General features: G+C 37.4%; 2 protein-coding genes across 5 annotated transcripts in view; one reads left to right on the top strand and one right to left on the bottom strand.

The window, feature by feature from the left end:
- Window positions 1-17,514, bottom strand: part of stab1 (stabilin 1) — a 75,462-nt gene that overhangs the window by 49,953 nt on the left and 7,995 nt on the right. For all 4 annotated transcript variants that reach the window (XM_067503177.1, XM_067503176.1, XM_067503174.1 and 1 more), the window contains 17 exons: window positions 16,022-16,209; window positions 15,762-15,898; window positions 14,785-14,912; window positions 14,194-14,270; window positions 12,373-12,495; window positions 9,080-9,217; window positions 8,308-8,379; window positions 7,766-7,879; window positions 7,076-7,129; window positions 6,417-6,497; window positions 6,173-6,331; window positions 5,810-5,872; window positions 5,418-5,510; window positions 4,399-4,485; window positions 4,200-4,311; window positions 2,514-2,700; window positions 18-111 (listed from right to left, as the gene is read on the bottom strand). In XM_067503177.1, coding sequence (XP_067359278.1) covers window positions 18-111; window positions 2,514-2,700; window positions 4,200-4,311; window positions 4,399-4,485; window positions 5,418-5,510; window positions 5,810-5,872; window positions 6,173-6,331; window positions 6,417-6,497; window positions 7,076-7,129; window positions 7,766-7,879; window positions 8,308-8,379; window positions 9,080-9,217; window positions 12,373-12,495; window positions 14,194-14,270; window positions 14,785-14,912; window positions 15,762-15,898; window positions 16,022-16,209 — 1,907 coding nt within the window. The remainder of the gene's footprint in view (window positions 1-17; window positions 112-2,513; window positions 2,701-4,199; window positions 4,312-4,398; window positions 4,486-5,417; window positions 5,511-5,809; window positions 5,873-6,172; window positions 6,332-6,416; window positions 6,498-7,075; window positions 7,130-7,765; window positions 7,880-8,307; window positions 8,380-9,079; window positions 9,218-12,372; window positions 12,496-14,193; window positions 14,271-14,784; window positions 14,913-15,761; window positions 15,899-16,021; window positions 16,210-17,514) is intronic.
- Window positions 9,746-13,538, top strand: LOC137126958 (zinc-binding protein A33-like). The gene has a single exon (XM_067503178.1). The coding sequence runs from the start codon at window positions 9,981-9,983 to the stop codon at window positions 11,382-11,384; it is 1,404 nt and encodes a 467-aa protein (XP_067359279.1). The 5' UTR covers window positions 9,746-9,980; the 3' UTR covers window positions 11,385-13,538.

Below are 17,514 nucleotides of genomic sequence, written 5' to 3'. Positions count from 1 at the left end.
TTTTCAGTCAGTCTTACATTGCTGTCACAGCCTCCTCTGGTCCTTTTTAGGCAGGGGTTTATGGGAGTACAGGAGTGACCGTCACCTTCATATCCATCCCTACACACACACCTGGTGTAACACACACACACAGATTACATTTTGAAGAGCAGCTGTTGTGGCAACAGGAAAAGAGCCACCTGCTGATAAGGACCACTGAGGAATTACTGAATGCTCCTTTAATTGAATGCTAAATGATAACAGGGTAAGGTGTTTTCAGCACATGTGGTAATTTACAGTCCGAGTGGATCCATCTGTCGCAGCATGAACATGGGATCTGAGACAATTAAAAGAATTACCTGCCAGTGCATGCATTTTAATGTTAAATATTATAAGTATTCAGGATGTGGATTCTTCAAGACACCACTGAGATTAGCGAATCGTTAAACGATCAGAAATGTACAGAAAAGCGATAATGTCAGCTGTGCCCGTGGTTCCCCTAACCACCGACATCTGTTCACCACAACAAACGTGTTTGCAAATCGTTAACTGCTACAAACACATTACTTTACATCCACCTAAAGGTGGAAGTGCTGCACTTAATGCGCTAACTGTTCAACCTAATGTGCCACGGGTTCTGGTGGACACTGAGACAAACCAGACAGGACCCGGTAACAACTGTCAGCAGAGAGTCCCCATGAGCAGCTCACAGAGGAGGACAGAGATCAGTGATAGAGACGGATTTCAAATTCATTCTTCTTAACCTTAACTCAGTTTCCATTTGATTAAGGAGATATCATACACTCTTATGTGGTGACTTTGCTGTTGTAGATATTGGTGAATAAATTCCCACTCAGCTGTAAGTTTATTGGGCTCAAACTAAGTCAGTCTAATGCAACAGTCCTGCAGTAAATCCTCCTTCATGAAGGTGATAATGTTCAGCTTGTGTTCAGACAGTTTTGGAGGCAGTTTCTTGTGCTGCTGTTAAACTGTAGTGCAGACAGGAGTCTTTGCCATGTAGCTAGTCCTCAATGATATACTTAATGTGGTGGAGAAAATAATAGAAAAAAAACAGTTTTATAACATGAATTTTCCAGCCAAATAATTAATCCTATTAACAGCCAATTCCAATATACAATAAATATCCATCACATCAATCATTTATTAAACAATCAGAGATGACTAAAGAACCAGGCTACAGTAAGGAAAACTGGTAATATAGTATAGATGAGATATTATAGCAATATGCCTCTGTAGCAAAACTCTTAAAAATATCTTCATTCCTTACCCAAAGAGATTTTGCCAATATTAGCTATACCAACTGTTTATATACACCAAATGTTTCAGGACACTAGCTTATTTAATAGTGAGATGGGATGTGACCAATGCACTGTTAACTTTGTAGGTTTGGGGTGACGGGAGATGTGGTGACAAATTTAGCATGTGTTTAGCTCCAACATGAACACTACATGCTACATGCAGTACCGTTTACAGCAACATATGATGTCCTAATTATTTAAACTGCTCCATGGACACTGACCTCAATAACAAACACATAGCAAAATTATCACCTTTATGACAGTTTTACCCTAAAAACTGATATACTATATCCTAGTACAATCCATGGCAGAGCTGTTGTATTTGATTTCATTAAATTCCACAGGGGGTCACATAATGTTATGCCTTGGTCTGCTTACACTAAGGTCTTAGTCAAGAATTGGTCTTGGTTAAGGTGGTCTTGACTACAACACTAGGTCTAGGGTCAAAGCTGACACCACCACAGTGATATGGCAAAAACAGAGAACAGCATGGGCTGATGTTTTTGGCCTGATGATAATACTTTTGACCTGTTGAGTGTTAACGTTTTTTACATATCACACATGGTTATACATCAAAGCTGTCAATTTAGCTATGAAGATTTTTCACTTTGAAGCACAAACCCCATGGATCAACGTTCATTCTCTGGCAAACTTGAAAGTCTCTGAGGAATGTCACAACAATTCATTTCCTACATTTAATACTAGTCTTTGGACTGACAGGTTAGATTTATGGACCAAATCCGTCTACAATGCCACTGAGAATTATACAATTTTAGGAGACAGCAACAAATTATCTGGGACAAACAAGAAAAAATGGGAGGCCGGCCTAAGCAAGAAGTGTGTGATTTGATTATTTACTGTGGTCATTCCTTTGAGCTGGTAAATAGTAAGGGATGCAGAAATATTTACAACAAGCTGAGCTCGTGATGACAGCTGGATTTACTGAGGATAGTGGGTATTCTGTTAATACACTGTAAACATCAAGATGGCATCAAAAAAGCAGTACCCTTTCAAATGATGTACAACTAAAAGGAAATTAAACTTGCTACATTTAATACTAGTCTGTGGACTGACAGGTTAGATTACTACAGGGAAACCAAATCTATTTGTTGATAAGTGACTAAAATATAATAAAGGCTGAAACACACTTTTGTTATAAGAATAAACAAAAATCAAATTACTGTAGTTGGAGTTGTAGTAGTAGAAGTATCTTACGTTGTATTCAGTCCTCTGAATGTACAGTAGGCGTGGATGTGACAGTGTTCCAGCAAACCGTCAGAGTTGCAGGGGGTGGCCCTTTTGTCACAGTTTTCTCCAAAGTATCCCTCCATGCAAGTTCCTCTTCGACACACACCATTGCTGCCTGGACGGTTATCACACACACCATGGACACAGCGACACTCTGAGGACACACACATACAGACATGCCAATTTAAGATTTGTCAGTTGGTACAGTTTCACACCAGATAAAAACACACCAACCACACCCTCTGCTCACAATTAGTTCTCAGTCAACAGGTACATTCTCCCTTTGCATTTGAGAGGTTACATTTAAAATTAAGGATACAGTTGAAGCAGCCTGAAACTGTAGGAGTTCATGTGTTCAAACCTGGGCTTCTCTTAATAAAACCTATTCCATCTGTGGAAGCATGGCTCACTAATTTTTATAGAATAGTGACAGAAAATGAAACTTTTTTCCTGTGTTTATGTTGCTATTACTAGATGCTGTGTATTTAAATCACTCAAACTTTAAGTGGACTATGATAAAAAGCTGGTTAAAGAGTTTTCTGAAGAGGGGGTAGGGGATTATAAAAACCTGACAGATTTCTCATGAAGAAGGCTGATTCCCTGCCTTGTTTAGGTGTAACCAGGTTTCTAATTAGCTTCTCCAACAGCGCATGTACATAACAAGAGGCTGCAAATGGAAACACATGTTGACTGAAGGAGGAAGAGATAGTTAACACCGAATCTGACTTCTATATCAGATCGGTCGGGGCCCGGGTTACAAATTACCTCCACCGGTGCTGTTGACATACAGGGCACCGGTGGAAATTGGGTTACTGTTAGTCAAGGAAGAAGAGAAGGTCGTGACATCTTTAAAGTTGCAACAACTGGGATAATTTGGCTTAAAGAAATTAATTAGACCCTACAATTTCCTGTGTCTACATAATGGCCCCTACAGCTCAAGCTGTAGTTTATGTGTAAATGTGTTTTTGTGAGCAAACAACCACCTTATGATGGTACCTTGGATTTGCATGCATGGGGATTGAAAGGGGCTGTTAGACTGAAATGTCTAAACCCCCCATCAGGCAACAGGAGAAGGGGGCCTGCGGATAAAAAGGTGAAAACTAAATAACATTCAGGTGACACCTTTCTGACAGGCAGCTGAGGGCAGCAGTTCTGAGCAGCTCCATCTGTACAGTGGGCAGGTATTACTGCAATAACATTGTGCCTATGTCTACTATTCATCTGTTGAGAGCAGGTGAGAAAATCATGGTCCCAGAGGCTGAATCCTTTTAAAGAATGTCTTTTATCTGGTGCTTCCCTGAGGTTTTGAGAAACATTAAGCAGCTATTCGATGTAACAATATTTTTACCAGTCAAGATAACTTGAAATAACTGTGGTGATACTTTTACTGACTCTTGAAAAATCTCGAACAGGGCATAATAGTATTTCTTAGGTGAAGTTAGCTTTTCACAAATTACAGCTAACCATCGGCCCCTCTAAAAAATTATATCCTTTTTTTAGGGTGACCTAAAATACTGGATTTCCCAACACTATATGACATGACTGCCACACATACTTGCAGCATGTATTTTGTTGTTTTTTAGTCGCTTATATAGTCTAGGTCATGGTTACTTTTGAATAGACACTGCTACTAGCATCCTAGCGTGCTGTTACCTTCATCACAGTTATCTCCATGCTTGGATGAATTTGCGCAGATATGACAAGCAACACCCGTGAACCTTGACTCACAGCTGCATGAGCCATTGCCATGGATACCATCAAAGCACTGCATGTAATGAAAAAAATGTTAAATTAATATGAAACACATCAGTTTAAAGACCAAGTTTTAGTGACAGAGTTGTATGTTTCTCACCGTTCCTCTGTCATAGCAGGGGTGCCGGAATCCTCCAATACAGGGTTTACAGTCTGAACCATAGAAACCTGTACAACACTTTGCAATCTGTTAAACATAAATAATAGTTTACATAATCATAGAGAAGAAACCAACAAAAGTATGGAGACAACATGTCAATCCATTGAGAACGGCTCTGCGTCCATCTAGCTGTGAAGCGACAGTGTTAACCAACTACACCCCTGCAAGATTTACTGTAGAGAAAAATGTGAGAGTTTTACATAAGAAATGTGCATACTTTGGTAAAAAGTGTTAATCTTTGTATTTTTTAAACTCTTTTCTTAGAAAACTTAATTAGATTCTAACAAAAGCAATGACGCAAGAACAGTGCAAAAGCAAAGACTATTCTAGTCTGTTTTTTGACTTACAAATGCATTAACTGAGGATGAGGAGAAAATTGAAATTTGATTATCTTTGAAGTGGATATGCTATACATGTTTAGGAAGCTCAAAATTCACAAATCTAGCAGATATGGTTCAACACTTATTTGTTTTCAGATTTTCTGACCACATAATAAGTCCAAGTTCAATTTTTTCTCTTCTTTTAGATCCGTTTATAGTTTGCATCAGCTCCTGATGAATATATGTTTCACAGCAGGTTTTTAGACATTTGCACAAAATAGCTACCTGCTGTGGTTGAGAAACTGTATAAAAACTATATGATCCGTGAAACAAAGCAAATAACAAAACAATGAGCTAAGCTTTGTTTCTATTTCTTTACAACTAATGAAAACCTCTGATAGCAAAACAGCGTAGCCCATTTTTCAACATAAAGATGAAGCACTGTACAAAAGGAGGGCAAAAATGACAAGACAGGGTTTAACACACTCTACCATTTGCAAAAGTGCTAACAACAGCTGCTTACTGTAACTGAATAATGTGTTATTTTAAAGTGCAAAAAACACTTTCTCATGAGAGGGCGCTTAAGGAAAAATAAAAATAAAAAGGTCCTGATGCAGTTTTCACTGCTTTTCCTCTGACCTGTTTGGTGGTGTTGCAGTATTTGGCGCAGCCTTTACTCAGTGTTGGATTGAGAGGAGATGTAATGTATTCACAGCCAATTTGGTGACTGACCTTAAGAGACAAAAAACACACAGACATGTTTGCTTTCAGTTCATGTCCTTATAGGCCACAAAACATCTTATGGTAGAAAAATTATTTTTGTAGCATATGACAGTAGCAAAGTATCAGAAAAAGTGATTTATTGTAATACTTCAAGTACTTAAGTCAATTCTTTTTAATTAAATTAAATTAATTAATTAAATTAAGATAATATGTTTTATTGTCATGCCATGAAAATGAGAGCACAGATCTGATACTGCTCCATATTCTGTATTTAACAGTGAAAAAGTGTCATTGTGCATGTGTTTTACCATTTCAGTGCTGCCTTCTGGACACTCAGTCTCACTGAGGTAACTGCAGTGAACACATGGACCCTACAAACAATCCCACACACAAATTAGCAACACTTAAAGTAGTATTTTACAATTAGGTTTCAGCATTTGTAATCGGTCTGCAGAAACCGTGAAATAGTTTGATTACCTACAGTAGTTAATATTTATTTAACTAACGTTACAAATCTGAAAGCTAAAATTAACCACATTGAGCCAATGTCAGTGTCATCTTTACTTTGGCCTATATTCTGTGCAGATGCCCTATTACATGTGTTTCCTTAACATTTTTCTTTCTCTGTATGTTTGCCTGTTTGATGTGATTTTCAGCCTTTTTGTCCTCACCACGGTGATTTTGCTCTCAATAGTATCGCAGCGATGAGGCAGGATGGGAAGGATGGAGGGTGGGTAGAGCAGCCCATCAACCATATGTATGATCCCATTGGACGCCACAATGTTAGTGCTCACCAGATGGATGCCCTTCTCACCCAGCAGGATCTCACCCTGTGGTATTGTTAACAGAAATTAATTATTCAAAACTCGAAAGAAACTTTGATAGACACTCTGAATAACAATTCAAAACACTCACATCATCAGATGCAGAAATGGTGATTATCTGATTTGCCATTGTCTTAATCTGAGGAAGAGCAGCCAACTCATCGACTGTCAGCTACAGAAAGAAACAAAAATTGGTGTTACAATTTCCCGTTTTTCCAATATGTTGCACAAAATCAACCAACCAGATGACTCTGATGTTCTTAGCATCTTAATGGTAGTAAAATTATAAAGAGTGGCACAATATGTCCATTGGCTGACGCTTTTATCCGAAACGGCTCACAAGTAAGAGATAAAAATTAAATTTTTTGATGACACTGTTATGATTGTTAGCAGGTATTTTTTTAACTTTAATAATCTATCCTGTTCATATTGGCCAATAGTGCTAATGCCATAACCATGTAAATGATTTAGACCAAAGACATTGCTTTTTGCAAAAATATATATTAAATTTTATTTGAGGCTAGTGTATGAGGCTTCAGTTAGTGCAACACCCTCTTAAAGATCAGTAAAAGATTAAAAACAGAAAGAGAAATGTTATACTAAAATGGATTGTCTCCTTAACTTACCAAATTCAAACTGTTTTAAGACAGGAAAATTATAAGATATCTTGCTTTATACCAACTTGCTAGACAGGAGAAAATGTGCTGATAGATACATGGATTGATGGAAAATATGTGGAGGGTGTCTTACCACAGCCTGGGAGAAAACATGGTGTCTGAGAAGTTCCTGAAGTTTATATTTTGCCTTGACAAAAAGAAGAGTAATTTAATAGTAACTTAGATTAAGTTATATCAATAGGAACAAAAGCCTTAAGGTTTAAAACCACAAGGTACTGAGATACATTGTTTTTCTTTATAAAATTTGTTTAAGAAAAAGCATGTAAACAAAGACATTTTAAAAAAAAGCAACTGCATAAAAACATCTATACTAATCAGTAAGTACGAACATTAACCCATTAAGACTTGAGGCACCCTGTAAAAATGCCTTCTAAAACATGAGGGTTTTGTAAACAGCCTCAGTAAAGATAAACATTTGGCTTTAACTAGAACTCACTGCCTTTTCTCCAATGTTTCTTTTTTACAATCAACGACAACTAATAAAAAGGAAAAAAGATAATACATTTTCGGCACTGTAAGGAAAGTAGCACTGAAATAATGAAGTCCCAGTGTAACTGTTTTGAAAATGGCTTTGCATCTTACAGCAGGTCAATCTTTACCTCTCTTACAAGGTGGGGGATCATCTTGAAATCTGACAAACTCTGGTAAATCAATACATTTCTCATACTGCATTTTGCCATCCGTGCCTATTTTGCAGTCTTATAGGTTAAGTAAACGAAAACTGAGTACAAATTACACCCAGCACCCCTCCCTGTGTCCTTACATCATTCAGCATGTACAGGATGCTGCCATCTCTTGCTTTGTCCACAGCCTCGTTGGTGGGGACAAACACAGTCAGGGGTCCTGGACCCCGCAGAGGAGGCGGCGCCCCGCAGTTCTGCAAATATGTCATATTTGTTTAGAAACAGTGAGTTATCAATTAAAATTTACTGTTATATATGCATATATACAATTTGACAAAGATAATACTATTTCTAATAATGGGTTTGCCTAGTGTTAGTAGAGTATTAACTAACCATCAATAATGCAAATAAAGAGCAGGTAACAGCTGCTAAAGTTACTCCAATTCCAATTTACAGTACTACTCAGTACTGATTTGTGCTTACAAGACTGTTTAGAATTAGTCAGACATCTGCAATTGTGGATAGCTTAAAAACAAAAACTAAACTTGAAAATATATTTTTTCTGAAAAACATCTGTAGCTGCAATATATTTTTACAAATAAATGACTGTTTATTTTGAAAAAAATGACAAATTTTATATAGGGGGAACCAAATGCAATATTGGCTACAACAAAATACTCACATCAACCAGAGATAGGAAGCGGTTGTATTTTGCATCTTTATTCAGAATCTCATGAATTGTCTTATCAGCAAACTGAGGAGAGGGAAAGAAGAAAACTAATTGACTGCCAATTATAAATGGATGCTGTAATGAACTGTTGTAATACAAGCGACAATTTGGCTACCAAGAAACCACCCATTTTATATATATCTATATATTTATATCTATATCTATCTATATATAGATAGATATATCTATATCTATATATATATATATATGTGTGTGTGTGTGTGTGTGTATCTCAACAATGCTCAGTTTTGTTAAAAGACTTTTGTTCTTGTTTTTATTCTAATGCACTTATATTTAGACTGCCAATTTTGTATATTGCCCACTTACAAAGACATGAAAGGTCAATAATTTTTTATCATAGTTTATTCTAAAGGAGAGATTCTGTGGACAGGTGTCTTGTATACACATAACAAGTTGTTGTTAGGAACACATTCTACTGTAAATTAACAGGACTAATCTCTGCACCACATGAGCACATATCAAGTCTGTGGGATAAGTATTGTTGGTTGGTAGGGAAGGAAATACTTATTTTACTCACTGAAATGCCACTCATTTTAAAACAATTATATCATGGGCATTATTTGAATATTTGGTTAATATTCTGTCTCCTTCCTTTAGAATAAACCTATTATAAAAATTATAGGGCAAAATTATAAAATCAGCAAATAATTATTTTCCCCACTGTATCATTTGTAAAAGCTTTTGAATTTATCTATTTATTCACCGTCTCATCTCGAGGAGGCTCGTGCAAAAGCATGATTGTGATTGGACGATTTATGATGTGAATTATTCCATTGGCTGCTGGCAGGTCTTCCTGGATGACAGTGTACAGTTTGCTGGGGTTGTCCATCAGGATGAATCTCTACAACAACAAAGACTATCAGTGTGCACCTGAGTTCAAATAAACACACATACATTTGGCACACAACTTAATTGAGAATTTTAGATTTGAACATTAGAACATTCCTGTTTCATTTTCTAACTCTGACTGTGGCAGCCTCATTTTCACTTGAGCTGAAATTAAATTTACACCTTCTGTTAAAGTGTAATTGTTTTAGGAAGGAATCCCCTCACTACCAGTAAAGACAGGAGGAATAAATACAGACAGCAGTAACTCAGCATACACGACAATTGGTCTTTGAAATAAAATAGGTTTGAACCGACAGGAAATGACTCTCTGTTGCTCAGGAGACAATCACAAGGAGTGAAAGAAAATTAGATCAAACAAGCAAGGTCTTGGATTGTAAAAATGCAAAGATCTTGATATTAATAACGCACACACAAAAGGTCTGTAGGCGAGTGTAGTGAATGACCAGTGTGAGTGGAGAAACGACATTAGAAAACTCCACCCACACTCTGACGAAACAGGAAATAAAACGTGGTACTTCTTGTTCTCGACAGGATACAAGCACAGACAGAGACAGACAACCGCCATTTACACTGAAAGAAGACTGCTGCAGGACGGAACACTGAAAATACTAGGGTTACTTGAAATTCTACATCAACTTGATGCAGATTCTGAAAAATAACGGGGAAGAGCCACGACTTAAAGTGAAAGTAAGTTTTTCTGGACTGACCAAATTCTTCATCTGCTCTCAATATTTTCGGCTTCACTACGAGACAACATGTCTTTCAGTTCAGAGGAGGATCTCACTTGTGCTATTTGCCATGACATCTTTAATGATCCAGTTGTCCTGTCATGTAGCCACAGCTTCTGTAAAGGCTGTCTGCAGGATTGGTGGAATAGGAAAGAAGAACGCAAGTGTCCGATTTGTAAGGCTCTATCTGAAAGTAACAACCCACCTCGTAACTTGGCTTTAAAGAACCTGTGTGAGGCTTTTTTACTGGAGAGAAATCAAAATAACTCAACAGAATCTGAAGCTCTCTGCAGTGAGCACTCCGAGAAACTGAAACTTTTCTGTCTTGACCATCAGCAACCAGTGTGTCTTGTCTGCAGAGATTCAAGAAAACATACTAACCACAAATTCAGACCCATTAATGAAGCTGCACAGGAGAAAAAAGAGGAGCTCCGGAAATCTCTGAAGCCTTTACAAGAGAAATTAAAGCTCTGTGAACAAGTTAAAGGAAGCGCTGATCAGACAGAAAATCACATTAGGGTCCAGGCCCAACACACAGAGATGCAGATTAAGAAGCAGTTTGAGAAGCTTCACCAGTTTCTACAACAGGAAGAGGAGGCCAGGATCAATGTTCTGAGGGAGGAGGAAGAGCAGAAGAGTCAGATGATGAAAGAGAAGACTGAAGATCTGAACAGAGAGATATCAGCTCTTTCAGGCTCAATTAGAGCCATAGAGGAGGAGCTGAGAGCGGAGGACATCTTATTCTTGCACAAGTACAAGGGCACAGAAGAACTAATTCAACAGCGCCACCTGTTGGATGATCCAAAGTTGGTCTCAGGATCTCTGATAGATGTGGCCAAACACCTAGGCAACCTGACCTTCAACATTTGGAACAAGATGAAACAGATGGTCTCCTACAGTCCTGTGATTCTGGATCCAAACACTGCTGACCCAGAACTTGTCATGTCCAAAGAACTAACGAGTGTCAAATCTGGAGAGCAGCAACAGCTTCCAAAAAACCCAGAGAGGACCAAATTCCTCTGCTCTGTTCTTGGCTCTGAAGGCTTTAACTCAGGGACTCACAGTTGGGACATTGAGGTTGGAAATAACAAGGACTGGGAACTGGGCGTGTTGGGAGAGTACGTTCAGATGAATGGGCGGGTACAATCTGGACTGTGGAGAATTATGTTTTCAAATAGTAAATTCACTGCGTTTTCCACCACACATCCAGAGAAATCTCTGCCGCTGGAGCAGCAACTCCAGAGGATTAGAGTTAATCTGGATTTTGACAAAGGAAAACTGTCATTCTATGATCTTGATAAAAACACACACATCCACACCTTCAAACACACTTTCAATGACACCCTGTTTCCATACATTTACACTGAGAATCGCATCCCCCTTAAGATTTTACCAGTGAATGTCTCTGTGACAGTACAAAAGAATATTTAGATCTTTTAATGACACAGGGCATTTTGACAGTACCTATTTTGAGATGAAAACTGTCAGCAATTTTTTATATACCAAGGTATCATTAATCAGCACCTAGGGTTGTATTGCCCTCTTACACATCAATATGCAGTGCTATTTTATGGAAGTGTTATATTTACTGAGGTATGTGGAAATTTACTCTTAACAAGTGGTGTGATTTAATTTTCACAGGTGATGACATTTGTATTTTGATGCATTATCTGGGTTCAGATTGTGTGCAGTAATGTTTTTTTTTTTTTTCATTATAAGACTATTCTTGCAAACTTGTTCAATGTATAAGTATTTTATAATAACATAAAACCGTTGTAGAGTTAGGGTTATATAAACAAAATGTTAACTTTCTATTGCTTTTGAACATCTAAATGGGGATGTTCAAGAACTCCGTGATAGTTCCATATACTTTGAAGCACTGATAAAGTGAGAATTTCGAAACACAGGTACTTATGACTTGTAAAATGAGAAGAAATATTTTGCATAATTTCTAGGCCAGAAAGCTCCTATTTGATCAGCAAAAAAATTTGACTTCTGACAGTTTAAGTCTTGCAAAAAAGCCTATGATGATTTGAGCTACTCCACCTAAGAGTCATCAAAAAATGTGCTTCAATGAATAAAACTTTAAGTAGGTTATTAACTACAAGACTTTGAAAGACTTGGAAGCAAATACAACAGATTGTTGCCTTGGACAGCAGTGTCTTACACAGACATATTTGTGGTGGCCAGCCATAACATCATTACCAAAATTTTACTCTTTAAAATGGGTCAAATCCCATTCATGATTTTTACTGTGATAGCTATAGTACTGTGACAACTACTGTCCAAACACCCTTTGAATTTGAAAGCTAAAGCAATTGTAAAGATTTTTTATGTTTTTTTATTTCTACTTGAGTGAAAGAGCAAGTAAAATCCAGGTGCTACTGAAGGTAATATCCACTGTTGTCTATCTAGTTACCTTGTTGTCTTTGCTCCTGAACTTGGCTCCTCCATAGAGGGTGAAGTCTCGTCCCTCTAAATCCTTGTAGAGGTGCTGACCCAGGATCAGGTGGTTTTTACAAACTGCTTCCTCATTTACACCCTTTAGAGACAGTAATGGCAAGTAGATCATTAATCCTGAGCTGGCATCCTGAATGCACCCGCCAGTGTGATACACAAACTTCAAATACATACCATTTCATTCACTTCATCATTGCTTGTACATATTTTAATCCGAATTATATATCTTCAGTATATCCTGTCAATGTAAACAGTGTCTATCTTTTTGGGTTTTGTTTAAACTGATTCTGATTTTGACTCTTAATAATAAGTACTGTGGGCAACTGTACAATGAACATATTGTTCTTGATGCCCTAATAAAGCAATTCAAACCATTTTACTTAAAGCTGCAGATATAAATCAAAGAATCTTGTTCCTGAAATTAGCTGACAAAAATCACACAATTGTGCTGCATTACACCTATACACTCCAGACCTATTGATAAATGCAACCTATTTTTACATTTTAATCACAAGAATGCGCACGAGAGGATTTCAGTGTGGCATTTTTAAGGGCAGAAATCCTGACATGACTTGAAAAGTAAAGAAACATGGCAGCTAATATCCATTAATAATTCTGCACACTGTCTTTAACATAAAATCATTAAAGTGAGGTTTTAATAACAAACACCTGTCACTAAGATGTTACTATATGCAAATTCCTTTTTCCAAATTGTGAACTTGAGTTGTTTTAAATGTCTAACATAAAGCTTTCAGCTTTGTACTGTGAGGTTTGTACCTCATATTTTACATTCAGGATGAGTATGTGTATTTTTGTTCCCAGAGGCCTGATGCTCTGGTTTGTTTTAATTTGTTCTGATCATCTGTCATTACTTATTTTTGTTCCAAGGCCAAGCTGAGTGTGTTTATATGCTGTATGTACATAGCTTTAAATAAGCACCCGTTTGAAATCGTTACATTGGGAATGACAACATTTTGGCTCACCGTCACAATTTCAAAGAGCCATCTAAGGATACATATAATAGATTCAGCCTAGTGTTATTAAAAGCTTTGAGGTTAGGAATTTAGATGTCATGATTGAGTTTGGCCTAAAGTGCTAGTAAATAAATAATATCACTTGTAAAAATTTGATGTTGTTTTTTTATATGGAGTCCATGGGTCGACAAGGCAACAAAGTAAGAGCCGAGATGATAATTTGTCAATGACAATCATTGTTTTTGGCTAATCCCTATGATTTACAGATCTAGAAGGTGGAAACACCTGCTGCTAAACAACAGGCTACTAGACAACACAGAAAGGTTAAAATGAGGAATATGTTGTACAGCGTCAGGTAGCAAAACCTCGGAGAAAACAACTGAGTAGTCAAATTTGAGAAATTATTTTGAGCCAGGGTTCCCTGGATTTTCGTTTATTTTCTTACAACCACTACTGAGATTCTTAATTTTAATGTCCATGTCTACGCCAATTAATAAATTTCTGAAAGAATTGGTCTTTTCATGTTAACTCTCAACAATCTCCAGCCAGCATCAAGTATAGGAGGTTCCTCTTTGTGCCATTTCCTGGTGATGTTGCGAGGAAATGATGTTGTTGGCTTATTCATACCACTTTGAATAAGGGGAAAAGGGTTCGTTAGAAACAAGGGTAAAATACTTTAAAATACTTAAGGAGTAAAGCTACAAGAAGAAGCTGGTGCTTCTTTGCTTAAAAAAAAAAAAAAAAAAAAAAAAAAACTAAAATGGATGATCAGAAAGAAAAATATTACAGACAATCCAGTGACGTACAGTCAGAGGTGTTTTCAGCAGGGGGATGAAAGCTGTGAAGGGCCCATTATGACTCAGCAGCAGTGAACAGCCTCTCTCTGAAACACATACAAAGTCAAGTGTACAGTGCATTTTGGTGAGAAATTGGGGCATGCAACAGATTGTGACAGAGAGCTCTTTCAGACAGAGAGTCCTTTTTTCCGATGCACAGGTCTGCACAACAGGTTTCAAGAGAATGCACGTCAGCCACTATGTAAGCGTCTGACACCTACAGTTACTGATAACGCCATTCTCTCCATAGGTTTGCACAGACATATACGTGTATCTTCATATCATAATTCACATATCATTGATATGTAGTCAGTCATTATTTTTTTCTATGACCTAAAGTCTGCAACTTTAATTTATAATAGTGGTAAGGGTAAAATACGTCATCCCTAAGGCCATTTTTTACATAAAAATAATAAATATAAAGTTTTGGATCTGTATTCTACTGTAGTTTTTAAAACACTGCCAACTAAGAAAACAAAGCAAACAGACAAAAAATAATTTTAGTTTAGCCAATGATTCTACTGCAGCATAGCATTTATAGTGATTTTCTGGATCTTTTACCAAAAAGGGCAACGGCTCCAGTCAGATTTTCTCTGTTGTTTCCACTCCTGTCCAGCTCTATAATCTGCTCCAATAGATTACCATAGCAACGCTGGCCATCACCGATCTGACCTGCCTCGCACACACACCTGAGAGAAGGAGGGTGGAAAGGATGAGTGGCTAACTAAGGAGCATACCGGAACTAAACCAGCACAAAAACTAAAACAGCTTTTAAACCTCTTATCTTAGATTATCCTTGTTCTTACTGACAGATGTATACGTTTTTGTTTTGTGGTGTGCTTCTTCTTCTGCAGCTGTTACAAGGCAAAGCAATGTCCATCTATCTATTATCTGAAAGCACGGGCAATTTTTAGTCACCAATTAACATAACATAGATGTCTTTCTACGGTGGTAGCAAACCGGAGCACACAGAGGAAACCCACGCAAGCATGGGGAGAACATGCAAACTCCACACTGAGAGACCACAGTTGGCAGGGGACATGAACCCACAACTTTCTAGCTGTGAGGCACCAGCGTTAGCCACTTTACCACCATGGTGCCCCGAAGCAATTTCCTTTTGGGTTTGATAAAATTGTTTGTAACTTAAATAATATAGTCAGGGACAATTGTATTGAAGTGCAATGAGCTTGTGAAGTCAAAACTGCTGTCTAAACTGCAGATCAAACTGCATCCTCCTGTCCTCAGGAATTCAAACTCAAACTGAGTACACAAGCTCGAACTTTCCATAAAAGAGAAATAGGTCTCTTGTTCTAGTTGTTCTGGTATAGGTTTTAGAGGGCAACATTCACTTAAATAAAACACTCAAACTAGTTCTAAACCCTTTTTGGGCACTGGCCAATATCTTTCTATTTCATTGTGTATTTCATTTTTTGTTAAAGCTTTGGTTTGATCATAGCAAGAGAAAGACAAAAATACTGGGATCTAAATATAGCTACAGTGAACAAAAGACAGACCGACAATGTGCTTGTTTGTCTGACCTGGGATGTCCATCAAGTGAAGTTTGACAGACAGCTGTGGGGTGACATGTGTCCTCTGAGCAAGCAGAGACCAACTGACAACCAAACTCAGGACTGCCACATGTTGGGGACATGCCAAACATGCACTCGCAGCTGGACTAAGAGACAAACATAAGACAGAGTTGAGGTATAGCTCTGGTTATGTTCAGGTTTATATGTAATCATGAGCGAAATTTGTTCAGGACAAGTTGTCTTCAAACTGGTGCTGGGGGGCTCCTTACCTTGTTTGCTCCTTTAAACACACAGACAGTCGAGTTAATGGGACACCCTCCATTGTTCTCAGAGCAAGGGTTTCTTGGCACACAGATTTTGCCGTCACCCTCATAGTTTGGATTACAGGCACAACTGAGCTTCGTCCCTTGCTTGGAGCACATGGCATTGACATCGCAGTCCGATGATGAACAAACACCTGAGTAAGAAAACAAACATCAGAACAGGAGAATGACACTAATTTTGACCCTCAAAACGTACAAAAAAACAAACAAAAAAAAACTTAATTCAGGAAACATTAGTTAACGGAAATAAAGACAAGACAAAGTACGGATCTTGTGATTCAGTCTAGTTCTATGTAGAAGGTACAAGAGAATTATACTAGTTTGTTCTCAGTGAAGGTCTTGTTCTATGCAGTGTTCTAGTTCTCGAGACAGAAAGCAAGATAAAAGATACAGAAACTGATTATTGGTCTACATCTGGCTTTAGTCCTTGTCTAATTGAATATTACAAATGTTTCTCTTTTTTTCTGTAACCATTAAAAGAGACACACTGTTCATGTTCAAATTTCTACATAGCACAACAAAAACAGAAACTGGACATGACTGAATAGAGCTTATGAAGACATTTCCAAATGAATTACAAGTGGCTTTCCAATAAACACAGCCCACCACAAAAGTAAAACTGTAAGCACTAAATAATTTGTGTAACTACAAACCTATGCTGTTAACTTCCAGCACATTAGTATGATTGTATTTTCCAGCTCTGGGGGTTTAAAAAAAAAAAAAAAAGGCAGCATACTTCATTTCCAAGGGGTAGTCCTCCTTACTTTAAGTCCGAGTAGCAGGCTTATAAATAATCATTTATAATATAATAATCATATAATAATCTGCTCTACGGTAGAATTGTTTTTAATCCTGGGTTAACTTTATGCAAAATGACTAGAGTTTCTACATACAGCACAATTACTTGTTCTAGATGTAGTTGCAGAGAGATGGTTCTGGATAAATGTCACACATGCACAGGGTGAAGAGACACGTAAGAGACAAAGGTTAAGAAAGGTATTTGGGGCCACTATAAGAATTTGATAAAGTTACAGCCTCACTAGCCAGCCTATGGTAGTACTGTGCAATGTTCATTACAAAAAAGTTTACATTTTTGGATCCATTCTTGGAATCATACTACTTAGAGGGGAAAAAATGCAAAGCTAGAGCTTCTTGATTATGGGCAAAATCGTAATCACAGTTACTTTCATCAGTATTGAGATCATTAACTCCATAACTTATTTACTTCGAAAACACGACTGAATTGTTTTTTGTATTCTACCAGTATTCTTACTAGTGGATTTTCTTGAGTTTTAATAAATTTAATTCAACTAAAAATTAACTCTGTTCTCTAACACATCTGTCGCACTTTCAAGTGCAGAGATTTCAACAGATATAACTTTTTACAGCACCATTTTTACTGTGCTTGCTGTTTGTTGTAAGGTGAGTAAAGGCATATT

This window comes from Channa argus, chromosome 5, assembly GCF_033026475.1.
Source record: "Channa argus isolate prfri chromosome 5, Channa argus male v1.0, whole genome shotgun sequence".
NCBI classification, from domain to species: domain Eukaryota; kingdom Metazoa; phylum Chordata; class Actinopteri; order Anabantiformes; family Channidae; genus Channa; species Channa argus.
The sequence above is the reverse complement of the archived record's forward strand: the minus strand, read 5'-3'. Positions and strand labels throughout refer to the sequence as shown.